The 27,839-nt window shown below is 42.7% G+C and overlaps 1 protein-coding gene across 1 annotated transcript; it reads right to left on the bottom strand.

The window, feature by feature from the left end:
- Window positions 1–24,673: 24,673 nt before the first annotated feature.
- On the bottom strand, window positions 24,674–27,226 carry LOC148686524 (uncharacterized). The gene has a single exon (XM_088665403.1). The coding sequence runs from the start codon at window positions 26,390–26,392 to the stop codon at window positions 24,674–24,676; it is 1,719 nt and encodes a 572-aa protein (XP_088521529.1). The 5' UTR covers window positions 26,393–27,226.
- Window positions 27,227–27,839: the final 613 nt, after the last annotated feature.

The raw sequence follows: 27,839 nt of genomic DNA, 5'->3' as shown, positions 1-27,839 counted from the left end.
AGGTTGCATTCCCAGTGAATGCTGTTTTTAACACTGGTACTCTTAGTATGCTTGAATGTGAGCCAAATACACTTTTTACATAATTTAGGTCTATATAAGCAACCCAGATACACTTTTTTTAAAAAAAAAACAGCAGTTGTTTGCATCTGAAGCTGTTGAATTCATTTTGCTTTGATGATAGTAAAGTATGCTTAATCGAAATTATTGCAGAAGTTGCAACGTATGTACTTTTAGCATAAAAGGTAAAGGTAAAGGGACCCCTGACCATTAGGTCCAGTTGTGACCGACTCTGGGGTTGCGCGCTCAACTCGCATTATTGGCCGAGGGAGCCGGTGTATAGCTTCCGGTCATGTGGCCAGCATGACAAAGCCGCTTCTGGCAAACCAGAGCAGCACATGGAAACGCCGTTTACCTTCCCGCTGTAGCGGTTCCTATTTATCTACTTGCATTTTGACGTGCTTTCGAACTGCTAGGTTGGCAGGAGCTGGGACCAAGCAACGGGAGCTCACCCCGTCACAGGGATTCGAACCGCCGACCTTCTGATCAGCAAGCCCTAGGTTCAGTGGTTTAACCACAGCGCCACCTGGGTCCCTTTTAGCATATGAATGATCAAATCATGAAGTTGGGTATTTTGTGGAATGCCATCTTCTGTCAATCACTGAGAAATGTTAGGGGGAGAATATCCTTCAAATAAAAAAAAGTACAAATATTCCTTCCTTTAAGCATCTCACACCCCTCTCATTTTATATCACCTTTTGTTTGCTGCCCAGTTTCAGCCTTTCTGATCCAGGTAATTGTGTTTTAATTAGGGTTCCTCAGCTCTGCATCAATAGTCAATAATTTAGGTTTGTAATGCTAGTATTTTATAACATTTTATGCTATTAACCTCATTAATCTTGTTTTCTGTAATGCTTGATTACATTTTGTTTAGTAAATATGTTTGCTGTGTGCCTGAAGACTCATCCTTCAACATTAAATGTCCTGTGTGCTAATATGAAGTGGAGTTTACATACATCCCAACATGGCAGTTGTTCCAGTGGAAACTATGGCAAAAAACAAAGAAACCTCAACAACCCTTAACTGTCAGATTTTTTTTTCTGCTACACAGAAATCATGCTTAGATTTGTCATCTGTAGAGACCAAAATTACCACACAGTGAAGGGGCTGTTAGCAGCTTTCTGATGTTGCATCGGTTGCTATGGTTTTTATTTCATTTCAAATAGCTTAGCATGTAGTTGTTGATGCTTTAGACATACTAGTTCACCACTTTCTCTTTTATATAGGAAAAGAAATAGATTGGAGGAGGGAGCAGCAATCAACCTGCCTTGTCTCCTAAGAGGGAGGGAGGAAAGACAAAGAGGAGTTCCCTTCCTTCATTACATCTTCAACAAGAGGATTCCTGGATGCACAGTGCTCATTTCGTGAGCTGTTTGTTTTGAAAAATGTCAAGGTTCTTAACATCCTTATTTATGGTGTTACCTTGTAGTGATGATGGCACCTCATTTATACAAAGCTCCGCTTCAGCACTCATAAACAGCAATCTCAGCTGATCACTGGCTCCTTGATGACATCCCCGAAGGATGATAACTGCCACAAGCTTGTATACCAAAGCTGCAGCAGCAAATACGAAAACACAAAGCATAAATAGCCAGAAATGGGGTGATGAAGGACACCCCATGGCTATCTTGAAAGAAATCGATTAAAAAGACCCTTCTGGCATCCTTATACTTGTATGCCTTCTCCCATATAAATCCCAGCTCTCCCATTCCCATTCCACACCCCTGATTCATTTATCACTGTCCTCTTCACTGTCAGCAAAAGGGAGAGCTCAGATGATGTCTTATGAGCCCAGTTTGTTTTAGAAGACTGAGGTGGTGCTGATATTATCTGCATACACAAATTAACATAATTACTCATTTGCCAGCTTAATTAGCTGATTTGAATGTGAACACTCTGTTGTAATTGCCACCCTGGCTTGGGAATAAAGGATCGTTAAGTTGCCATGGGTGGTGCTATGGTCTAAACCACAGAGCTTAGGGCTTGCCGATCAGAAGGTCACCGGTTCGAATCCCCGCGACGGGGTGAGCTCCCGTTGCTCGGTCCCAGCTCCTACCAACCTAGCAGTTTGAAAGCATGCCAGTGCAAGTAGATAAATAAGTACTGCTCCGGCAGGAAGAGAAACAGTGTTTCCGTGTGCTGCTCTGGTTCTCCAGAAGCAGCTTAGTCATGCTGGCCACATGACCCAGAAGTTGTCTGTGGACAAATGCCAGTTCCCTCGGCCTATAGAGCGAGATGAGCGCGCAACCCCAGAGTCATCCACTACTGGACCTAATGGTCAGGGGTCCCTTTGCCTTTAAGTTGCCACCAACCATGGGGTGCGAATGGCATGAGCTGTCAGAGGTGGAGGATGAGGACTCTGAGGCTGGGGATTCTGGTAGTGATGGAAAAAAGGTCCCATGTCACTGTTGCCAGGTGCTTCTATAAGGGAGAGGTAGTCCTACTCCCCCTCCTGAGCTTCCCAGGGTAAGCAAAGAGGCAGCTGGTCAATTGACAAAGCTGACCGAGGTGGAGGTGGAGGGAGAGTCTGAGGGTTGGATTTGGTTCCTGTCACCAAGTGTGCGGCCATCTGTGTTGGCACAAAAAGATCCAGCGGCCCCCTTCTGTAGGAGCACTTGCTTGGAAGCATAGTCTTCCTACTTGGACAAGAATGGTGTAACTGAAGACTGGTCCAGCCCTGCTCTTTAAAAAGAGAGCAGGGTGTGTTAAGTGTTGGGGGAAGAAGTTGGCATCCATCTGTCAATGGAAGAGTGTGCTTTTGGGGGTAAAGTCAAACCGTGGGAGAGTTATAGCTCCTGCTGTGGCTATAGAGACTGATACAGGAGAGACATGTTTTGTTGCAGTTGGGGCAAATGAAGGCATCCAGTTTTGCTGCTGCAGATGCCACATGACATTTCTTCTCTCTGAACTCTTTGCAGTGGTAATTCCTCCTCTGGTCAGTGCTGTGGATATACAACCTGTCTGTTTCCAAGCATTGTCATCATCTGCAAAGGATTCCCACATGACAGGGTTATTGTTGCCAGCCTTCATATCTCATTTGCAGACATCTTTCTAATGCAGAGCTGGTCTGCCAATGGGCCTCGTGCCTGAAGCCAGCTCCCTGTGGAGCACATCCTTGGGGATCCTGCCATCTTCCATTCTGTGAACCCAACCAAGACAGCATAGATATCATTGAGACAGACATGCAAACATGCTGGGAATGTGGACTTGTCTTTGGTTGAGACTCTGCCTTCTCATGTGATGCCCAAAATCTTCCTGCGGTTGGCATACATCTGTCTTGAGAGATAATGGAGTGTGCCTTCAGGACCAAAGTCAAACCACTGGAGAATCACAGCACTTGCTTTGGCTGCAGAGACTGGTAACTCGTAACTGCTGCCTCCCATGCTGTTTTTGCTGCATTAGCAGCACTGAAGTGACTGCTTCAGGGAACAAGCCTGGGTAGTGTATATGGAGATCCTGGGCTGCCCAGACAACAAACCCCCTCTCAGCCTCACTGACGTGGTCCAAAGAGAAGCAGAGCAATACCAGCTTGGTTGCAGGAGTTGCTGGAAGGAGGTTTTACAAGACACCATCCAACCTGCTTAGTCATGTTTTTTTACTAACGTATTAGTCTTATTTTTATTTAACTTGAATCCAGCTACTTTGCCAAAATCCAGTATTCTTCCAATTATCTGTGGTACACTTTCTTCAGGATTTTGGATAGTCAAAATCAGGTCATCCGCAAATGCTTTGATCTTATGTTCTTTTTTCCCTATTGAGATACCTTTATTTTATGATCGTTTCTTAAGGCATTCATTAATAATTCCAATACCATAATAAATAATAATGGCAATAAGGGGCAGCCTTGCCTTGTTCCATTTTCTATGCTAAATTCTTCTGTTATCTCGTTGTTATGGATTATTTTAGTTTTTTGTTTCCTGTATATTGCTTCAATCACTTTAATATAATCTTCTCCCAGTTTCATTTCTCTTATGACCCTTTCCATGAAGTCCCAAAACACTTGGTCGAATGCCTTTTCCACATCTATCAGTATCAGGGCAGCTTTTTTATCTGATCTTTCTTCCAAGTATTCTGTTAGGTCTATTACATTCCTCATATTATTATTATGTATGTATCTGCCTGGTTGGAAACCAGCTTGGTCTTTGTGTATGATTTCATTTAATATCTTTTTAAATTGATTGGCTAGTATATCGGTGAACATTTTATAGTCACTATTTAGCAGTGATATGGGTCTATAATTTTTAATTAACGCCGGATCTTGTCCTTGTTTGGGTATAAATACAATGAAGGCTTCTTCCCATGACCCTGGTATTACTCCCTGTTTTAGGATTCTATTCATTACTGATTTCATTGGTATTATTAGAATTTCCTCTAATTTTATAATAATGTTTCCGTCAAGCCATCTATCCTGCTTTTGCTTTCATGATTGCTTGGTGTACCTCCAATGTTGTGATTGGCTGATTTAGTTCTTTCATTTTCTCTTCTCCTATTTTCGAAAGTTTATTCTCTATTAAATATTCCTCAATTTTCTCATGATTCCCTTTTATTGCTTCATATAATTTACTATAATAATTCATGAATTTTGATTTAATTTCTTTCACATCTTCTATTGTTTTCCTGTCTTCTATTATTTTTCCTATTATTTTTTCCTTTTGTCTCTTCTTCAACTACCGCGCTAAAAGTCTACCTGGCTTATTGGCAAATTCAGAAGAGTTTTCCCTTATATTCTTAATTTTTTGTTCTACTTTGTAGTTCAAAATCATACAGAGTTACATCTGCAGTGTTTTGGTATTATTTTTTGATACTTCGTTTTTTGGATTTTTTGCCAATTCTTTTTCATTTTCTCTTATTTCTTTTAGAGGTTTCTCCCAATTCTGCCCCCTTCCTTTCCTTTGAATTATAAGGAAGAACTGCAGAAGATATCAGGGTTAACAACAGTTAACAAGACCAAGTGTTTAGGAATTTGGCTGACTAATAACAATAGTAATCTATTTAAAGATAATTATATAAAAACCTGGAAAGAAATCAAAAGAAATTTAGAAATCTGGGATAGGTTAAGATTATCACTTAGTGGAAAAATAATGGTGGTTAAAATGAATGTGTTGCCTAAATGATGTGTTTATTTCAAATTATTCCGATAATTGGAGGAAAGTGAACTCTTAGATCATGGCAAAAAGATTCATCAAAATTCATTTGGCAGTATAAAAAACCAAGAATCAAACACAAACTCCTAATTGATTTTTTTTATTAAAAAAAAGATAGAGGTGGACTGCCATTACCTGACTTAAATTTATACTATGATGCGGTCTGCCTAAACTGGCTAAAATGGAGATTTGCTGGACTTAGAAGGATTCAATAATTGCTACAGATGTCATGCTTATTTGGTGTTTGAAAAATGGAAAGTGTGTAGGGGATTTATGAATCATGTTAAGAGAAAATCACTATACAAAACATGGGTAAAATATAAGAACCTTCTGGAACTGAAAACACCATGGTGGGCTTCTCCCTTAGAAGCAATTACAATAAAAAAGAAAAATATGGAATTAGGTTGGGCCACATATAAGATTTGATAAATGAAAAAGATAATAAATTGATATTAAAAGACTATGAGGGAATCAAACAACACCTAACAGGCTGGATCCAGTATCACCAACTGCATGAAGTGTTCAGGGCAGATAAGAAAAAAGGTGTGTGTTTTTTAAGAACCTTCATTAATGCATTGTTGCAGAATAACATCAAAGTAATATCTAAAACTTACAATACATTATTGGAATGGGAGGTTAAAGATGAACAGGTCAAGGATAAAGGTGGGCTTTAGATATAGGGAAAACCATTGATTTATCAGCATGGGAAGAATTATGAAAAAAGAATTAGAAATTTACAGCCTGCAAAGCACTAAGGGAAAATTTAATCAAGATGTTTTATAGCTGATACTTAACACCTGCCAAAATAGCTAAAATTTATAAAACAAAAGCAAACCTGTGTTGGAGGTATGGTAAAGCAGAAGGGACACTTAAACTTATCTGGTGGACCTGTGAAAAAATCAAAAGGTTCTGGGATATAGTATATGATAAACTTTTTAAAAAAAATTTAAATATAACTTTGTGAAAAATACAGAAGCTTTCCTATTAGGAATAACAGACACAGGTATAGCAAAAGAGGAACAGAAAATATTCCTCTATGCCACAGGCGCAGCAAGGACCTTAACTGCCAGAAATTGGAAAAAAGAATTTGTGCGAACAAAAAAGGAATGGCAGGATAAATTATTAGATTATACTGAATTGGCCAGATTAACAGAGACAATTAGGGACAACCCAGACAAGTATTTCAGAAAGAATGGGGAAAATGCAGAGAATACTTTACCAAACAGTGCCCCAAAATATACACCTGGACTTGTTTCGATTAATTTCTACAGGAGACTTTGCGTTTTTTTAAGTCATAATTAGGAAAAATTGTAATTATCACATATAAAAGAAACCGTATACAAGAAGTAAATAAGGAGGCCATTTACAGGATAAAGGAAGTCTTTTATTTTTATGTTATGTTTTCTTTGTGTAAGGGGATAGGAGTTTAATTTTGATAATTAAATTGTCAGTGGTGGTGGGTTTGTTTGTATGTATGAGCTGTTGTGGACTATGTTGTAAATAAAGTTTCAATAAAAAAAAAATTTTTTTTAAAGACACCATCCAACCATCTTAGGGACTCCACTACAGATATGTGTAGGCTTTACTCCTCGGCATTTTCTTTTCCTGAAGATGTCCAGCAAGGCAGCTGATATGGAGCACATATGGAAGGCATTGAGGCGCCAATCCTGGCAGGTGTAAGTTGCCCATGACTCACTATTTCCATAAAGCAGCATTGACTGCACACAAGACCTGAGTGCAAGAGCACTTTCCCCCTCATGTGGTTTCCAGCAACTGGTGTTCAAAAGCATACTGCCTACAACAGTTATGGGAGAATGTAGAAATCAGGGTTAGTCGCCACTGACAGCCTTATCCTCCCATGATCCATTTGGGCTCTTCTTGTGTTATTAGGCTGCTCCTTCAGGCAGAGGAGATAACTTGATGGATGTAGAGCAGAGCAGGAGGAATAATAACCAGGGTGAAGACCATGGAAATGAATGTAGGCAAAGGACCATTGCTCAGTGGTGGAGCATCCTCCTTGCATGCAAAAGGTCCCAGATTCGATCCTGGGCATCTCCAGGTAGGGCTGGGAAAGACCCCTGCCCTGAAACCCTGGGAAACCACTGCCAGTCAGTGTGGACAATATTGAGTTAGATTGAAGAAGGACTTGGCTCTGAATAAGACAGCTTTCAATGTTCCTAGAAAGATACAGACTGTGTTAAGCATTAGAACAGGCATTGGCAAACTCGGCCCTCCAGATGTTTTGGGACTACAACTCCCATCATCCCTAGCTAACAGGACTAGTGGTCAGGAGTGATGGGAGTTGTAGTCCCAAAAATCTGAAGGGCCGAGTTTGCCTATGTCTGCATTAGAAGGTTGACATTGATGCAAAACACACTAGGAAGCTGGTGCAAGCTTTTCTCACTGCAGAAGGCCCCAGCCCGAAAGGTAATTCACTCAATTCACTCAGAAGGAGAAGTCAGAAAAGCTATATGGGAATGTTAGGGATGTGGATTAGGATATATTATTAGATAGATCCTATCCAAGCTTGTGTTAGCAAGCTTCCAATATCAGCAGAGTGACATTCCCCTTTTGTGCGCAGCAAAGCATGTGCGTTAGATTCGCTAGAATCTCTATAACAATATTACACTTTATAGTTCAATATTACACTTCCTGGCAAAGGTCCCCTTTGTCCCTCTTAAAAGAAATACACAACACAGTGTTTATGAAATAAGATAGAGTTTACTTACAGTTTCATCCTGAGTTACAGCATAATCTCAGAAAGGCAGGCTTGCTTAGAAAAGTTACAAGTATATATACATCTAGAGACTACTTAGTAAAGTAAGACTCCATTTGGTCTCACTCTTGGCTGCAGGCCTAGAGTGAGAACCATGCTAACTAGAGATTCTCTGGAGATGTGTCCTCATCGAGGGAGGAAGTAGCTAAGAGAGAGCGAGTGATTGCAGGCTAGGGCTTTTGTCTAATCCAACTCATTTGCATGTCTGAGGGAACAGGAACTGACCTGTAGTCAGGTGTCCCTCCAGGTGAGTTCCTGTTAGTGGACACTCTAGGAACTGTTGTGACTTGTCTGCCCCAGTGTTCCATCCCACAAACCCCTTCTCAGGCAATTCACAACATTCATTACATACAAAACAAAACATAAGCAACTTTATTCAACCACCCAAGAGTCCCAGCTTGACACGCAGGTTCTGGAAACTCTGTCTTGGCAGGGGTTTTGTTAGGATGTCTGCTGTCATCTCCGATGTGCAGCAGTACGACAGTTCGACAAGTCCATCTTGTATCATCTGGCGAACGTAGTGGTACCTGACCCCAATGTGTTTTGAGCGTGCTAGGAACTTCTCATTCTGCGCCAGCTTTAGACAGCTTTGGTTGTCCTCCAGCAGGCTTATAGGTTCCTTTCTCTCCACGCCAAAGTCTGTTAGGAGTTGGTCCAGCCAGGAAATCTCTCTGCACGCTTCTGTAGCCGCAACATATTCCGATTCTGTAGACGATAAAGCTATACATTTCTGTTTATAACTGCCCCATGTAATAGCTCCGCCCCCATACATAAAGACATGCCCGCTTGTGGATTTATAATCAGAATTATCACCCGCCCAGTCAGCATCAGTGTACCCAATGAGCTTAGGGTCACTGACAGCTGGTAACTTTAATTTACAATCCATTGTACCCTTAAGATATCGAACCACCCTCTTTACACCAACCCAATCATGCTCAGTGGGACTACTCACTTTCCTGCTGAGAATCCCTACTGCATTGGCTAAATCAGGTCTGCATGTGGTAACTAAATACAAAAGTTTACCAATTGCTGAACGATACTCTGTGTTGTTTGGCAGCAGCTTCGAATCCTCTTGGTTCTTTAAGAAGTCTGTAGCCATCGGGGTGTCGACGGGTTTTGCATCCTGCAATTGCATACTCTCCAACAGTTCAATTATCTTTTGCTTCTGATTAAGTAGAAATGAACCATCCTGTTCTCTTTCCACTTGAATCCCAAGGTAATACTCAACTGGTCCTAATTCCTTCACTTGCACTTCCTTGTTGAGGTGCTGGACTACATTTTTATAATCCCTGTCATTTGACGTTGCTATTAAAAGGTCGTCAACGAAGGCAAGAATATAAGAAAATTGTCCATTACTCTGCTTAGTGTACAAACACTTGTCAGCTTCACCTTGCTTGTACCCAAGTTTCACCAGCATTCCATGCAATTTCAAGTTCCAGGCTCTGGCTGCTTGTTTTAAACCATACAGTCCCTTTTGAAGCTTGCAAACCAAATGTGCCTCATTTGGCTTTATAAAACCTTTAGGTTGCTTCATGTAAATTTCTTCAGAAATTTCCCCATGCAAAAACGCAGTAGCTATATCGATGTGTTTCACCTCCATCCCTTTAGATGCTGCGATGCTTAAAAGTAATCTTACGCTACTGTATCTTACTGTCGGTGCAAAGACTTGGTCATAGTCGTGGCCATATTGCTGTGAAAAACCTTGTGCCACTAGTCTTGCTTTGTAACGTTGCACCTCCCCTTCTGAACCCCTTTTAACCTTGAACACCCATTTGCTCCCAATTGCTTTCTTACCAGCAGGTAATTTTGTGAGTGTCCAGGTCTTGTTCTTGTGCAGTGCGTCAATCTCCTCCTGCGCGGCTTTCCTCCAGAGACTGGCTTCGGTGGCTGGCATCTGCTCTACCTCTTCCCAAGTGGAAGGTTCTGGTGGAGACGCCGACCCTGCAAAGTAGGACAGTCGTAGTGGCGGAACGCCCTTGTTGGTTCTGGATGAGCATCTGACCTCTGGTTGTGCAACCGCATCAGCGTCCTCATCCTCCTCCAACGCTGGCATGTCCACGTACAGCTCCTCCTCTTCGTCTCTGGTGCCGCCAGGGGTCTGGACCTCTGCGTCTTCTGGGGTGTCGCCTGTAGGGGGTGTTGTGACACTAGAAGGTATATTAGTTCCTTGTGCTAAAGGAAAACTTATAAACTCTTCATCTGGTGACTCTCTAGAACAGTCAATAACAGTGTTCTTTGTATCAAACTTTCCTAGTTCATCAAAATGAACCACATGGTATGGGTCTACTCTGCCACTCTTTGGATCTAGAACTCTATATCCCTTTCCTCCAGGAGCATATCCAACCAGGATACCTGCTTTTGCTCTGGAGTCAAGCTTGTGTCTGCGCTCTTTGGGCACGTGGTAATAACAGACACTTCCAAACACACGTATGTGCTGCAGACTTGGGACTCTCCCGTGCCAAAGTTCAAATGGTGTGCGTTCTGCACCCTTTGTAGGCAATCTGTTTTGCAAATAAATCGCCGTATTCGCCGCTTCACCCCATAGCTTCTGTGACAAGTTGGCTTCTTTTAACATGCACCTTGTCATCTCCATAATAGACCTAAACTTTCTCTCAGCAATGGAGTTCTGTTGAGGCGTGTAAGCAACTGTAGTTACATGTGCTATGCCTTCTTGTGCCATGATGGCCTTCATCTGCCGTGAGCAAAACTCTCCACCATTATCCGAAATTAAGGTGGAAGGAGCTCTCTGGAATTTGTTCTTCACCATGTTTAAGTACAGTTTGAACAATTCCGGTGTCTGACTCTTTTCTTCTAGAAAATATCCAACACAATATCTTGAGAAGTCATCTATAAATATCAGAATGTACTTATTGTTTCCTAGGGAAGGTACATTCAGCGGACCACATAGGTCAGTATGAACAGTGTCCATGACTTTTGTGCTTCTCTTCTCTGTACAACGTGGGAAGGAAGGCTTGACTGCCTTTTCAGTTATGCAAGTTGTACAGTTTGGCATTGGTGTACTGCAATTCTTTACCTGTAGACCTTTTACCAGATTTTCCTTCTGCATTTTCAGGATAAGGTTGGTATCCCTGTGTCCAAGCCTTTTGTGCCAGAGTTCCAGATCTGGTTGATCCTTTCTGCTGGGTTGTGCAACCCTTGCAGACTCATTCTCTGAAATATCAATCTCATACACATCATTGATTAGTTTGGCTTGAATAAACACTTCACCATCTTTTATCACATTGCATTGTCCATTTTTAAATATAATTTCAAAACCTTTCTTGTCCAAGCTAGACACACTTATTAGATTACAGTTCAGCTTTGGTGCATACTTAACATTACTCACTGTAGTATCAAAAGACTCATTGTTCACTTTGAAATTCAAGTTCAAAGATCCTGCACCTATTGACTTTATAACATTTCCATCAGCAATTCAATCTCAGACTGTTTATTATTGTCTATTTCATTGAAATATTCCCTTTTATAACAGAAATGGCTGCTTGCTGCACTGTCCAGAAGCCACTTATTGCGCTTTCCTTCACAGCTCTGGAAAGCTACATTTCTTTCTTGCAATATCATTGCACGCCCACGCCCCCCCTTCTTTTCGCCTTTTGGTGGAAAGGGGCGGGATTTATTCCTAGGTGCCCGGCATTCCTTCGCCATGTGCCCTTTTAAATTGCAGTTAAAGCAAATTATTTCCTTTGGCGTTTGTCTGGACCTTTGGAAATGCTTGGAAGCATAATTAGTGTCCTTTCTCCCTGTATTCCTTTCTGAAGAATCAAGGTAATCTCTGCATTCCTCTCTCAAATGATCAATCAGTTCTTCAAAAGTCAGGTCCCTTTTGTGATCCATGCAACTCTTGAATGAACTGAAGCTTGGTCCTAGAGATGTTATCAAAAATGAAACCTTTGTTTCTTCATCAAGGGCTTTAGTAGTAAGATCAATCCTCTGAACAATTTCACTAAATTTGCTGATATGGTCAGTGAATTCTTCTCTTGAATTCATCCTCAGCGCAGTTAATTTGCTCATCAAATTCCTGTAGGAGTTCTTAGTAGATGCTCCATACCTGCGCTCAATATCTTTTAAGATTTTAGCTGCATCATCTTTGCTATTAACTGATGTTAGATGCCTGTTGCGAAGTCCACTCAAAATTATGTATCTGGCCTCGCTGTTCATGCGTTTCCAATTTGCTATCTTGGCTAAATCCTCTGCTGTTGTGCCAGTAGGCATAGGTTTTTCAATGGCATCCAAAACATTCCTTGCATCTAAAAATGCTATCAGGCGTTGTTTCCAAAATACATAATTGTCATCATCTAGAGCCATGAATCCTGGCTTAACTCCACTATCAAAATCTGCAAAAGCCATCTTGGAATCTCAAAATTCTAAAAATTTCTCAAAATTCAAAAATTTGCCAAAAATTCCAAAATCAAAATCTCTAAAAATATCTCAAAATGCAAAATAATCTTCACTGCCTCTGAGTTCTCAGTGCTGTAAACTCTGAGGGAGGGGAGGGGTAGCTAATCCCCTAGGCACACTGGAGAACAATAGACCATGTGCTCACCAGGAAGTTCTAACTGAAAAAATCCTACTCAGTTCAAAATCACAATCCAAAGCAATCCTTCAAAAATACACAAAAATACGCAGTCCTGGGCCGTAATAACCCTTTATGGGAATGTTAGGGATGTGGATTAGGATATATTATTAGATAGATCCTATCCAAGCTTGTGTTAGCAAGCTTCCAATATCAGCAGAGTGACATTCCCCTTTTGTGCGCAGCAAAGCATGTGCGTTAGATTCGCTAGAATCTCTATAACAATATTACACTTTATAGTTCAATATTACACTTCCTGGCAAAGGTCCCCTTTGTCCCTCTTAAAAGAAATACACAACACAGTGTTTATAAAATAAGATAGAGTTTACTTACAGTTTCATCCTGAGTTACAGCATAATCTCAGAAAGGCAGGCTTGCTTAGAAAAGTTACAAGTATATATACATCTAGAGACTACTTAGTAAAGTAAGACTCCATTTGGTCTCACTCTTGGCTGCAGGCCTAGAGTGAGAACCATGCTAACTAGAGATTCTCTGGAGATGTGTCCTCATCGAGGGAGGAAGTAGCTAAGAGAGAGCGAGTGATTGCAGGCTAGGGCTTTTGTCTAATCCAACTCATTTGCATGTCTGAGGGAACAGGAACTGACCTGTAGTCAGGTGTCCCTCCAGGTGAGTTCCTGTTAGTGGACACTCTAGGAACTGTTGTGACTTGTCTGCCCCAGTGTTCCATCCCACAAGCTAAAGCACAGAATGAACTCAGGATTGCTAGAGAGGTTAAAAGCAACAAAAAGGGCTTTTATTGGTATGTCCATAGCAAAAGGAAGAACAAGGAAACAGTGGGGTCACTTAGAGGAGAAGATGGTGAAATGCGAACAGGGGACAGAGAAAGGGCAGAACTTCTCAATGCCTTCTTTGCCTCAGTCTTCTCCAAAAAAGAAAACAGTGCCTGACCTGAAGAATATGGAGCAAATGATTCAGCAGGGGAAACACAGCCCAGAATAAGTAAGCAGGTAATACAAGAATACTTGGCTAATTTAGATGTATTCAAGTTTCCAGGGCCAGGTGACTACATCCAAAGAGTATTAAAAGAACTGGCAGAGGTGTTTTCAGAACCACTGGCAATAATCTTTGAGAATTCCTGGAGAACAGGCGAAGTCCCAGCAGACTGGAGTAGGGCAAATGTTGTCCCTATTTTAAAAAGGGGGGAAATAGAGGACCCAAACAATTACCGCCCAGTCAGCCTGACATCAATACCAGGAAAGATTCTAGAGCAGATCATTAAGCAAACGGTCTGTGAGCACCTACAAAGGAACGCTGTGATCACTGAAAGTCAGCATGGGTTTCTGAAAAATAAGTCATGTCAGACTAATCTCATCTCATTTTTTGACAGAATTACAAGCCTGGTAGATGAAGGGAACGCTGTGGATATAGCCTATCTTGATTTCAGCAAGGCCTTTGACAAGGTGCCCCATGATATTCTTGTAAAGAAGCTGCTAAAATGCGGGCTAGACTATTTCTACTTCAAACACCCCCCTTCTCTTTACCTTTCTCAACTTTGTCTTATTTTTAACTGCGTTGTCGGCAGAGATCCCCCTCAGGGCTGGAACTTCGAACATCTAAAGTTCTCCACTCAAACTGTCAGATCCCCCACCCCCACCCCAGCGAGAGTACAAAGTATCCTTTAAAACTCTTTCTGTCAACCTTATTCCTCCCACAAAGTTATTTGCCTTGCTACTTTGTACAAAGTATCAGAGGTCTTTTCTGCATGACTCACTCAGCAGGCCCTTTCACTTTCTGCCACTCCACTCCTGTGATTTCAATCCTGCACCATCTTTCTCCCCACTGCCAGGACAGACTCCCTCTTTTTGCCCCTCAGCTTACTGAATTCGTTCGTTCTAAGTTCCAAATCTTAAAAATAATAATCCAAATTTAGGATCAAATTCTTTCTTTTTGGAAGCTCGCTGCTTTCATCAGAAGCCAGAGACTGCGCTGCGCAGGGCTAGTGGGTCTTCCCCCATTCGTGCCCGCAGCTTGACCCTGTCCTTGGCTTTACAGACAAAAACCAAAGAGCAGGAGAGCACACTGGGCACCGCTGGGTGCCATGACCCTCAGGGTAACCCCCCCTGAGGTTATCAAGATCCGCAGAGGCTTTGCACGATCTCTAAATGCCCCACACAGCTCGGGATTCCCCAGAGGGCCATCCTGTGCTTCTTTTCCAGTGAACTGGAAGCCCCTCACTCTGATTAAATATATTGCTGGGATCTCCAGACTGGGTTTTATGTTTAGCAGCACCAAAGTTGCAATACTTAAATATAATTGCATGCATGTGTTGTGGCAGTTTTAGGCGAGGTACACGAGATAGATCTCCTAATTACTAGGGTGGCCTGGGGACAGCTTTATGTTCTCATCCTGTGACAGACTTAATTAATAGGCTTGAATGCTGCTGCATATGATCCTTCTACTCTTCCTGATAGTCCACAGATAGCCAGTCTTCCTTGGGAAAACTAACTTTTATAGGGGAGGGTGGGTTTCTAAAATAAGAGAAAAGAAAACAACACTGTGTATTTGAGCATGCACATATTGATGTGCACATGTAAACAAAAACTGCTGCTGAATTTGAGCCAAGAGTAGTTCAGCAGCTGGAGTCTGTGACTCTCCAGATGTCATTGGACTCCAAGGACTCAACTACAGTATACAGCTGAAAGATAACATTTTAAGTGTGTTTTAAATCCATTATACAAATGTGACACCAGATGGTGATGGTGAGCTTATGGCAAATTCAATATATATTTCAGAACATACTCTGGTTTCTCTTCAGATCGTATAAATCTTTCACCTGATTTTAATATATTTCAGAACATTATTTTTTTAAGGATTTTCACAGCATTTTTTTATATGTGTGTAGATAATGTATGCTCTAGCTCTGGAGATGAGGAACACACAGCCATTTTTTTTTAAAGAAAAACAAAATTATGGGAAATGACTTGGAGGTGGGGAGAGTAGTAGTATTGGTGGTGCTTTATTAGAGTTTAATGAGGAGCACTGCTAGGTACTACCGGTAATAGGATTTCAGGACACAGGCTAAAGGCAAACAATTGCACAAATATATAGGGTGCTTCAATCTAGACAAACTGAGATGGTTGGTCACACTGGTGCTGGACATTGCAGCGTGCTCAACCACCCTGTAAGCAAAGTTTTTAAATGTGTGGGTTTTTTTGTTTGTTTTTAGTGGAAGCAGCAGGAGATGTGGGGAGCAGCCCAAGGTTCAGGAATACTCCTGATGGGAGCCCCTGTCCCTACCCCTGAGATAGTTTTACGAAGCCCCCATGTTCTTTTTTATAAACTTTATTTAATTTCAAAATTCTTACACAAATATAAAATAAAACCAAACACAATCTCCAAATCCATTTCATAAATTGCATAGATTAGATCTATCGAACCCATCCCTAATCTTTTTCCTCCCCCCTCCCCCTCTCCCACATGTGATTTCATTAACTCATTATTCTACTTTCCTTTTCTTCAGCTATGTTACTATTTCTCATAACCTTATAATGTTTCTTTTTTCTTCTTATTTTCCCCTGCACTTTTATGCCATATCCACTAAAATATCAATTTCGGAGCAATATATCATCATGTAATCCTTTAAACCCTCCCATTCCTTTATTATCTCTTGATTTGATTGGCCTCTGATATTTGCGGTTAATTTTGCCATACCTACCAATTCGCACAATTTGCTTCTCCATTCTGATATTGTTGGGATTTTCTCCCCTTTCCAATTTTTGGCAATTAATAATCTAGCTGCAGCTGTCGCATATAGGAATACCTTTATATTATTTGGGGGGATTTCTTCCAAGATTAGGCCTAATAAAAAGGACTCTGATTTTTTTTGAAATGTAACTTTGAATAACTTCTTTAACTCCTATCTCATTCCAGAATCCTTTTATGATTTTACACCCCCACCATAGATGATGGAATGTACCCACCTCCTTTTTGCATTTCCAGCACAAATTAGATTGATTTTTATATATTTTTGACAGCTTTTCAGGAGTGATGCACCATCTGTAAAACATCTTCAGCATGTTCTCTTTAACTGCTGAGCAGGCTGTGAATTGCATATCTCTATTCCATAACCTCTCCCATCTCTCAAACTCAATTACATGACCAATATCCCTTGCCCATTTGATCATCACATCTTTGGTAGTTTTGTCTTTCAGCTCCCCTTCTAGCAATAATTTATACATTCTAGAGATGTCTAGCAATAATTTATACATTCTAGAGATTTTTTTTTCCTTGGGTTGTATTAATTCACTCTGCAATTTAGATATATTTTGTTGAATCCATTCTTTTTATCTTGTTTAAATCTAGATGTTAATTCATAATTGTCAGGGAGTTGTTGTGGTTACTCCTGAGTAAAGACACTCCAGTCCGTTGTGTCTTTAAAGGTTTGGTTGTGCATACTATTTACAGTGCAGAGATAGCAGAAAACATGACCTCCTAGTCACTCTCAGAACCCGGCAATGGCGCCTGTCGGCTTCGGGGCCAGCATAAAAACCTGGGCACCCCGAAACGCAGCCCCTTTGCCCTGCGTTTGGGTGCGTGCCTCAATTTGGGTGCCAGAAGGAGCGGTGCCCCTTCTTTCCCCTGGCCGGCTGAAAAGTGTTTAAAATCATGCATGGCATGTGGAGGGAGTGGAGAAAGAAAAAAATCTCCCTCTCTCATAACAGTAGAACTTGTGGGCTTCCAGTGAAGCTAAATGCTCAAAGATTCAGGACAGATTTTTGAAAAGGACTTCTTCACCCAGCGCATAGTTAAAACTATGGTTGGCCGTGGTGAGAACAAGATGCTGGACTACCTTGGGTGTTCATCATGGTGTTCCTTTTTAGCTTCTAAGCTTCTAGGAGACATTTCACCACTGGTGTAAGGAAGATGCTAGAATAGATGGGCCTTTGATCTGAACTGATCTGATTGAGCTCTCCTTATGCAAAGTTTGTGAGTTTATATGTCAAGCTAAAAAACAGAGTAGAACTGCCTTTCCTTCCCACTCTGTTGAGTCAGTTACTCTCTATTTTGGAGCAGCTCCAATTACATTTAATTAACCTGTAGTAGGCAATTCTCCATTGCTGTAGTTCTGATGTACCAATGATTAAGTCCTCGGGATTTTTTAGCATGGAGCACACAACAGCTGTTGCATAGGAAGAAGGGGAGCAATGCAATTACGCTGTACCCTTGCAGTCAATTAATTATGATGTCTATATAATTTGGAGTCTGTTGTGGAGGGGGCAATTTTTGAAGAAAGATGCTGGGGCAAAAAAGAAGTCTCTGGTAGATGAAACAAGGAATAAATTATCAGATCTTAATAAGTGGGGAAAGAACACGCTTAAACTAAAAGGTTGCCCTTGGGGACTTTTTAGTTTAGAGATAAGACAAGCAAGAGATGGCATGACCGAAGTTTGTAATATTATGCATTTCATGGAGAAAGTGGAAAGAGAAATGTTATCCTCCCTCGTAATACTGGAACTCATGGGCATCCAATGAGATTGAATGCTGGAAGTTTCAGGACAGATAAATGAAGTACTTCTTCATGCAGTGTGTAGTTAAACTATGGAACTCCCTCCTACAAGAAGCAGTGATGGCCACCAACTCTTGAGCACAAGTGTGCTTGAACCCTGCTTGCTGGTTTCCCACAGGCATCTGATTGGCCTCTGAGAACAAGGTGTTCAATTAGATGAGCTGGAGGTGAGAGTGTTCTCGTGTTCAGATCCTGCTTGTGGGTTTCTCACAGACATCTGGCTGGCCACTGTGAGAACAGCATGCCTCCAGCAGGCTCTTCCTGTGCTTTAAGCTGAATTTGCTTTAGTTCACACTAAAGTTCTGGCTTGACTACTCAAAGCAGTGAAACAAGTGGAACTAACCACATAAAAGCCACAGGGAAAACAGCTGGGTCCCCTGGCAGCCTTCTACCGAGTCAGACCTTCTAGCTCAGAATCATCTACACTGACTGGCTTCAACTCTCCAGGGTTTCAGAAATCAAGGAAGGACCATACTTCAGTGGTGGAACATCTGCTTTCCATGCAGAAGGCCCCAGATTCAGTCCTCTTCAACTGGTTGAGCAGAGCCTGAAATCCTAGAGATGATATTGAGCCCTGTGGGACATTGGCCTGATTCAACATAAGGCACTTGTGGAAAGCTCAGTTGATTAGAGCATGGTGTTGATAGCATTAAGGTCACAGGTTTGGTCCCTTCATGGGACAGCTGCCTATTCCTGCATTGCTGCGGCTTGTACTCAATGATCCTCAGGGTCCCTTCCAACTCTACCGTTCTATGATCTTATGATTCTATGAGCTTCTTGGGTTCCTATTAAACCAGAGACCTTCGGCATGGAATGCAGATACTCTAGCATTGAGTTATGGCCTATCTGTACAGAGAAGCATGTGACTACAAGGGTGATGCCTAAAAGACAACTGGATGAACAACCCCACAGCAGGTGTTTCCACTAGAAGCATGTTTTCAGAAGAATTCATTATCAGCCACAGTCACAATCACATTAACTCTCAAGCCACTTCATTGGTTGAACCACTGCATTCCAAAGAGGCTATAATTATCAAACAAATCATAATGATTTTAACCATTATTATTATTATTTATAATTATTTATACCCCGCTCATCTGGTTGGGTTTTCCCCGCCACTCTGGGTGGCTTCCAACAAATACCAAAATACATTAAAATATCACAGATTAAAAACTTCCCTAAACAGGGCTGCCTTTAGGTGTTTTCTAAGTGTCAGGTAGTTGTTTATCTCCTTGACCTCCGATGGGAGGGCATTCCACAGGGCGGGCGCCACTACCAAGAAGGCCCTCTGCCTGGTTCCCTGTAGCTTTGCTTCTCGCAGTGAGGGAACCGCCAGAAGGCCCTCGGTGCTGGATCTCAGTGTCCGGGCTGAACAATGGGGGTGGAGACACTCCTTCAGGTATACAGGACCGAGGCCGTTTAGGGCTTTAAAGGTCAGCACCAACACTTTGAATTGTGCTCAGAAACATACTGGGAGCCAGTGTAGGTCTCTTAGGACCGGTGTTATGTGGTCTCGGCAGCCGCTCCCAGTCACCAGTCTAGCTGCATTCTGGATTAATTGCAGTTTCCAGGTCACCTTCAAAGGTAGCCCCACGTAGAGTGCATTGCAGTAGTCCAAGCGGGAGATAATTAGAGCATGCATCACTCTGGTGAGACAGTCTGCGGGCAGGTAGGGTCTCAGCCTGTGTACCAGATGGAGCTGGTAGACAGCCGCCCTGGACACAGAATTGACCTGTGCCTCCATGGACAGCTGTGAGTCCAAAATGACTCCCAGGCTGTGCACCTGGTCCTTCAAGGGCAGAGTTATCCCATTCAGGACCAGGGAGTCCCCCATGCCCGCCCCCTGTCCCCGAAAAACAGTACTTCTGTCTTGTCAGGATTCAATCTCAATCTGTTAGGCGCCATCCATCCTCCAACTGCCTCCAGGCACTCACACAGGACCTTCACTGCCTTCACTGGTTCTGATTTAAAAGAGAGATAGAGTTGGGTGTCATCCGCATACTGATGAACACCCAGCCCAAACCCTCTGATGATCTCTCCCAGCGGCTTCATATAGATGTTAAAAAGCATGGGGGAGAGGACGGAACCCTGAGGCACCCCACAAATGAGAGCCCAGGGTTCTGAACACTCATCCCCCAACACCACTTTCTGACATGGCCCAGGAGGAAGGAGCGGAACCACTGTATGACTGTCCCCCCAGCTTCCAACCCCTCTAGACGGTCCAGAAGGATGTTATGGTCGATTGTATCAAAGGCCGCTGAGAGATCCAGCAGAACTAGAAAACTGCTCTCACCTTTGTCCCTAACCTGTCGGAAATCATCAACCAGCGCAACTAAGGCAGGTTCAGTCCCATGATGAGGCCTGAATCCCAATTGGAAGGGATCCAAATGGTCCGCATCCTCCAGGCGTGCTTGGAGTTGTTCAGCAACCACTCGCTCAATCACCTTGCCCAAGAATGGTAGATTTGAGACTGGGCGATAGTTGGCCATATAGGCCGGGTCTAAAGATTTTTTTTTAAAGAAGTGGTTTAATGACCGCCTCTTTCAGCGGGTCTGGGAATACTCCCTCATAGAGGGAAGCATTTACCACCCCGCAGAGCCCATTGCCCAGCCCTTCCCGGCTCACTTTTATTAACCAGGATGGGCAAGGGTCAAGGAAACAGGTGGTTGGTTTCACTCGTCCAAGCAGCCTGTCCACATCCTTGGAGGTAACAGATTGAAATTGATCCCATGAAACATGACTAGACAGGGCTCCAGCACTCTCCCGCCCCAGCCCTGCTCCCACGGTGGAGTCTATCTCCCTCCGAATCTGAGCGACTTTATCTGCAAAAAAACTATGCAAAAGCATTGCAGGAGATATTGGGGTCCCTACCAGGCCTCGATGACGAAGGTGGTTCGTATAGATTGCGAACCACCTGGAACAGTCTCCTGCTGCTGTTTTCTGCAGATGTGATAGAAACGGTGAAGAAGGTCCTCTTTGCCGTCGCCATTGCGACTTGGTAGGCTCGGAGTTGAGCTCTAGCCTGATTCAGAATGAGTTTTCCGCCACCGGTGCTCTAGCCATCTCAGCGACTGTTTCATCGCCCTCAGCTCTGGGGAAAACCACGGGGCTGTCTGGGCTCCATGCAATCAGAGAGGGTGCTTCAGAGCCAGACAGTCAATAGCCCTGGTTAACTCCACATTCCAGCGGGCCACCAGGGAATTGGCTGAAAGGCCATCAACATGGGATAAAACATCCCCTACCACTCTCTGGAAGCCAATTGGATCCATTAAGTAGCGGGGGCAGACCATCCGAATAGGTCCCACCTCCCTGCAGAGGGGAAGGGTTCTGGAGAAGTCCAGTTGCACCAGAAAGTGATCTGACCATGGCACTTCTTTTGTTTCATTTTACTTAATGTCAGGTCACCAGCATCCAGGTCCAAGGCATGTCCGCGGCTATGAGTTGAGCCAGACCTATTCAGGGACAGCCCCGTGGAGGCCATGCTTTCCACGAAGTCCCGAGCGGCTCCTTGTAAGGTCGTGTCGGCATGGATGTTAAAATCCCCTAAGACAACCAAGCTAGGTGTCTCCAGGAGCACATCCGACACGACCTGAAGCAGCTCGGGCAGGGAATCCTTGGTGTAGCAGGGAGGTCGGTACACCAAAAGGAATCCTGTACTGCCCCTATTGCCCAACTTCCAGAACATGCACTCAGAAAACTCGGTCTTACCAATAGGACACCTGGTGCAAACTAATGACTTCCTAAAAACACTGCAACCCCCCCCTCCCTGCCCAGATGGCCTGGGTTGCTGTGCGTAAGAGAAACCTGGTGGACAAGCAGCAGCAAGGACAGGCCCATCTGCTTCATCCAACCAGGTCTCTGTCATACATGCCAGGTCAAATCCTCCATCCACAATCAGGTCGTGGATGGCAGTGGTCTTATTCATCATTGACCTGGCATTGCACAGCAGCATCTTCAGATCATGTGGGTATCCCTTGCCGATTCCAGTATCTGTCTGGTCAGGACCAGACCCGGAGGCAGGGATAGTCCTCAGACAACGACTAAACATTGCCTCCTTGGTAATGACATGGTCTGGTCTTAGCGTAACTCCTCCTCCTACCCGTGACCACTGAGATCTGTTGTCCCAGTGCATCCCCCCCCCCTGTGGAATCTGCCCCAGCCATTTTGCTGGCTGGGACCCCCTCCCGGGCAGCCCGGACCCTTCCCCTTAAAAACAAAATAAAACCTCTATTAAAAAGCAGCAAAAAACAGAAGAAAAACACAAAAACACAATAAAACAATAAAACCAAGAACAGTAAAAATTACAAAGATACCAAAATTAAACAAATTCCCAAACCCAACTAAAACCATGACACAAAAAAAGCAGGAAACCTTGTCAGAGAAGCCATGCAGCCTTTTTTTTAGCTCATAATCGAGAGATCTTATGCCAGTTGCAGTCCACGCATGAACTCAGGCCCCATGGAGGGGAATTTAATTCCAATATTTAATTATTTGTTCATTCGTATATTTTTTCTAAGATTTAATTATGGGTTTCTTTGGGCCAGGTTAGAGCCTCATGTTGCCCCAGGCAGCTGCTCATTTTGAAAGCTGCCTTTTCTACTTTTCCGCCTATGGGCAAATCTTCTCATCCACCTTCTGCTCATTGCCTTATGCTCCCTCCCTCTCTCACTCACACACACTTTTGTATAATATTCCTGCAGTGCTTTTTAAATACTATGATTCTTCCTCCATGCTCCAGGTACTACAGATTTATAAACATAAGAGGCAGCATTTATACGCTAATTGTCTAGCTGTCACAGCAGGCAAAGATCAAGGTCCTTCTGGTGTTGCATCAAAAACCTGGAGCAAATCTGGAAGTGATGCTCAGGCAAGGTTTTTATTTTTATTTTTAATCAGCAAGCCTAGTGCAGGCTATAAACAGTAAATTGCAAGAACTCGGGCCAGGAGGTAGATGAATTTCAAATAAGTCTTCAAAAGGTTTTATTTATATAATGATGAATTCAAATAGGAATCAATCCCAGTATGATATCAATCCCAGTATGATATTATATAAATAAAACCTTTTGAAGACTTATTTTAAATTCATCTTCCTCCTGGCCCAAGTTCTTGCAATTTACTGTTTATTTCTAGCACAGGTGTAACGAAAAGGTCCTCCCTCTCTATTACTAAAAATGCGCCACAGGAATCCAGGGGTGAAACCACATTTTCTCCCCTTCCCCGAAAACCCTTGCACAGGCATACTCCAAAATATCAGAGTAATGCCGAAGCAGGGAGATATTGTCGGGAATTCCATGGCTTACCTCCCCCCCCCCAGGTGCGCTGTTTACACAAACCTGTGTTGCAACTCTCAATTCCCCTACTAAACTTACACCTATACCTGCAGTCAATCTAGACTCCAGATATACAAAAAAATTCCTTCAGTAGCACCTTAAAGACCAACTAAGTTTATATTTTGGTATGAGCTTTCGTGTGCATGCACACTTCTACAGATACAACAGGTGTATCTGAAGAAGTGTGCATGCACACGAAAGCTCATACCAAAATATAAACTTAGTTGGTCTTTAAGGTGCTACTGAAGGAATTTTTTTGTTTTGCTTCGACTCAGACCAACACGGCTACCTACCTGTATCCAGATATACACACTTACATACGCACTATACACTTTAACATTTCAAAAGAAATAGAATGCATTTTCCCAATAATACCTACCTATGTACATATATAGCAAGGTTAAACCTTTCTTTCCATTAAAATTTGGGGTATTTCCTAAAAACTATACACTAGACCTTTTCTACATTCAAGCAACCTTTAAATACATTGCTGCCTTAAAAAGATCACTCTGCTAACAGCTTGCCTTTTAGTCTCTGGCACATAACAAAGCAGCTCCAGTATGCTAGATATAATCACTGGATGTGCCACGCTCTCTTCCTCCTTCCTTTCAGACAGTAATAGATGTAACAGTGCACTGGTTTGCTGTCCATCTACCAGCTCAGAAGGGCTGTATTTGCTTTCCTGACTAATTAAGTCGAAACTCAACCCAAATGGTTGGCAACGCTCATCCACACTGTACTGTTGGTGGTTAGGATAAGGTGTTACAGACGAGGCTGCTGTTCCCTCTTTCTTTTTACCAAGTTCTTTGGCTTGCAGAAAGTTATTTGCAGTCTCTACACAGCTAACTCCGCCAAGTGGCAACACCTCCTTCATACCCAAGTTGGTTATGAGCTCCTTAGGTAAGCTCTGTCTTGTTCTATCATTTCCACTGGCTTTTAACACAGTCTTATTTATGTTTTCTCTCAGAGGAATCCCCTCTGGTAATCCTAGGGCTCTGTCCACGAGGTCTAACATAAAATTGTTCTCACTTTTAGAACCTCTGGTGTCTTTGTTTATAGCAGTCCAGTAAATTTGGTTTTGGACTCTCTCCCTCTTTTGGCTTATTTCAAAATGCGCTGTTGTGGGGGCATCATGTGCCAATTGCGGCACTTGCAGACTGATCTTCTTTGGCAACACCGATTGCTCTTTGCTTTCCCACTCAGCTGCAGTTTTGCCTCTCTCAGATTTACTAATTAATGGTTCCTCCTTTATACAAAAACCTTGGGCCTTTCTACTGACACCACTGTGCCGTACTGCCCTTTAGCTTCTTCGCACAGTCCCTTTAGAGTTTCATCCTCCCTTTGTTCTGCTAGTGACTGGGCCCTGTTGGCAGTTATGGTGGTTACAACTGACATTCTCCCCAACATTCCGTTCCCCTCAGGATCGGCTTGGCCTTCCGGTATGGCAGTTAATTGATTCCCTTTTGCTGAGGTTTGGGCTCTAGTGATAACTTGAACCTTAAATTCAGGCCTGGCTACGTCATTGCCTATAAGAATTGGTGTATCGATGTTATCCCAGACGCCCACTTTCCACTTTCTCCTCACGCCATTATAAACAATATCCACTTCTGCTACCGGAACCTCGAACTCAGGACCCCATATTCCCTTCAGACTAAAAGTTTGGTCTTTAAGGTACTGATCCTGTGTCACACAGTGTGATCTAACAAGACTCACTTCTGCGCCTGTGTCACGTAAACCCAAAAATTCTTGATCATTTAAAATCACTGGCTCCATAAAGTCTTTATTAATCCCCTGATCAGCTCTCCAGACCTGCCTTATGTTAGCCACAGTCTCTGAGGCACTGACAGTTGATTCTGGGTTACTTTCCTGAGGTGATTTTTTTACCTCAGCTTGGGTTAGCAACTTTACTGACTTTGTAGCCGTGTTGGCATTTTGTTTTTTTGCTAATTGCGGGCATCTTGATCTTATGTGACCTTCTAATCCACAAAAATAGCAAGCTATTTTTCTGACTACTGGAGTGTCTGCTTTGTCAGGAGCTCTGTCTGCTTTCTCCCCTTTTTCATAAGGCTTCATCTGCCTGTTCTTTGGCCACTGCCTTGGGACCAGCATTTCAGGACAGTCTCCTTCAATCTCATCTAATATTAAAGCCATTTCAGAGACATTCTGCAGCCTTTTGTCTTTAATAAACCAGCGCAGATTCATAGGGACGTGTTTATAAAACTGCTCCACACAAATTAGCTGTTTTAATTCCTGGAAGCTGGTCACCCCACTCCCCTGAATCCACCTGTCCAGCAAACGATCTAGCTTGCTTGCCAGCTGAAAAAAAGTCTCTTTAGGACCTCTTTTCAGTTCTCTAAAGGCTTTTCGGCTTTGATCAGCGGTTAGCCCACAGCATACTCTCACCCGCTGCTTAAATATCTCATAACTGGATAGTTTAGTATCCCTTAAGTCTGAGTATATTTCACTCAAGATGCCACATATTTGAGGCCTCAGATACATGATCCAGTCCATCTCAGCTATCTTTAATTCCTGACAAATGCATTCGAAACTGAATAGAAAGCTTTCGACATCATCCCCATTTACATATTTTGGGAATCTCTTGAGGTTTGCTGAGGTAACCTCCACATTTTCTCTATTTGGAGATACCTCTCCTCTTAATTGAATCTCTTCCAAACGCATCCTCCCCAGCTGCATCTCTTTTTCCATTTGCAACCTCTCCTGTTCCAATTTTAATTTCTCAGACTGCATTCTCTCCTCAGCCGCTAACTTTTCCCTTTCGCTCTCCCTCTCAGCTTCAATCCTAGCTTTCTCCCTCTCAGCTTCCATTCTAGCCATCTCCTTTTCACTTTCAATTCTAACCATCTCAATTTTTAGTCTCATAAGCTGAACTTCAGAATTTGGGCTCTCTTCAACCCCTTCTGTCCTCTCATCCCCTTTAGCCTCTCTTGCTTTTCTTAAATGTGCCATTTTCCTCTCTGGAAAATATTGTCTTAAAACTCCCACAAACTTCGACTTTGGTTGCGGGTTCAGATCCCACCGCTGCCACCAATAAATGTAACAAAAAGGTTCTCCCTCTCTATCACTAAAAATGCGCCACAGGAATCCAGGGGTGAAACCACCACCCCCCACTTCTCCTGCCGCCTTAAAATAAACCCCTGTTACTTGGGTTCCTTAGTAAAGAGAGTCTTCCAGCTTACGTGGCCTGGTATCATGAGAAACTCTAGGCTGTTTGATGGAATAACCCCCTGCCTACAGTAAAGGGTCTCACTCAGTTTGATTCCCCACTGCAAAAGTTTGCCCTTTCCACTCTGGCAACTTTGTAGCACCCCAGGTTATCCTCCTAAACCTCCTCAGTGTAACTCTAAGACACAAACCGTTGCCTCTATTCCCGAGGTAAGTTTTGTCCTCTATTGAGCCACCACTTCTGTGAGTTTAGATACCCAGCTGGAATAACTAAGCACATCCACTAACATTTAAGAAAGCTTTATTTAGACTAGATGACTTTTAAATGCGTAATGGTTTCATGTGTACAGGCTCTTAGATCATATTCTTAGTTTCAATTAACAATGGCTAGATAATATAATTCAATTAAACTCCTCAGAACACTTTAAGATCTCCTATGCCTACCCACACTCTCCCTCGCTCCCACAACCCTCTCCCCCGAATTAACTGCCTCCCATTCCTTTTAAACTCCTGGCAGTCCCGCCCCTCAGGAATGGAATGCGTCATTTATCCAGGAGGTTGGGGTTTAACTCTCTGCACCCTGGAGTTCTTTTGCCCACCAGGCCAATCCGTCACAACAGGCTATAGGCAAAATATATTTTGAAAGAAATCAGGATAGCGCTCCTCAAAATTAGTAAATAAAAATACACAATGTTCTGTTGCTGAAGACAAAATATATGTTGTACTGCAAACAAAGGCTGTTGTGCTAAATGGGCTAGATATTGCTCCCACTTTCAGCTGAAGTTAACTGCTATATTCACCACCGAGGCAGAAACACTGCTGCAAGTCTGCAAGGCCCTTTCAAATTAGGTACTGAAAAGTGTCAGCAGCCTTTTGCAATCCAAAGGGTACACAACATTAAATGGCATAGGCTGGAGGACCCAATCAAGGTCTGCTTCTTTTGAAGATCTTGCCACATGGGACATAGCCACATGAAATAATAATAATAATTTTTATTTGTATCCCGCCCATCTGGCTGAGTCTCCCCAACCGCTCTGGGCGGCTCCCAATTGAATATTAAAACAATACAGCATTAGCACAATTACAAAAGTCACAAACAATACATAAACCACATCAAAAAATACACAACCAAATGGAAAACAATTTCCACATAAATCAAAATATAAAACTTCGAATACAGCCTTAATACAGTTTAGGTAAAAAAATAACAGGAATTTAAACAAAAAACAAA

The sequence above is a fragment of the Zootoca vivipara genome, chromosome Z2, assembly GCF_965207765.1.
Source record: "Zootoca vivipara chromosome Z2, rZooViv2.hap1.1, whole genome shotgun sequence".
NCBI lineage: Eukaryota > Metazoa > Chordata > Lepidosauria > Squamata > Lacertidae > Zootoca > Zootoca vivipara.
Note: the sequence above shows the minus strand (reverse complement) of the source record. Positions and strands in the feature narration are given on the sequence as shown.

Excerpts from the sequence above, each read along its gene's own strand:
- LOC148686524 (XM_088665403.1), bottom strand. The coding sequence starts at position 26,392 with ATGGCACATTTAAGAAAAGCAAGAGAGGCTAAAGGGGATGAGAGGACA.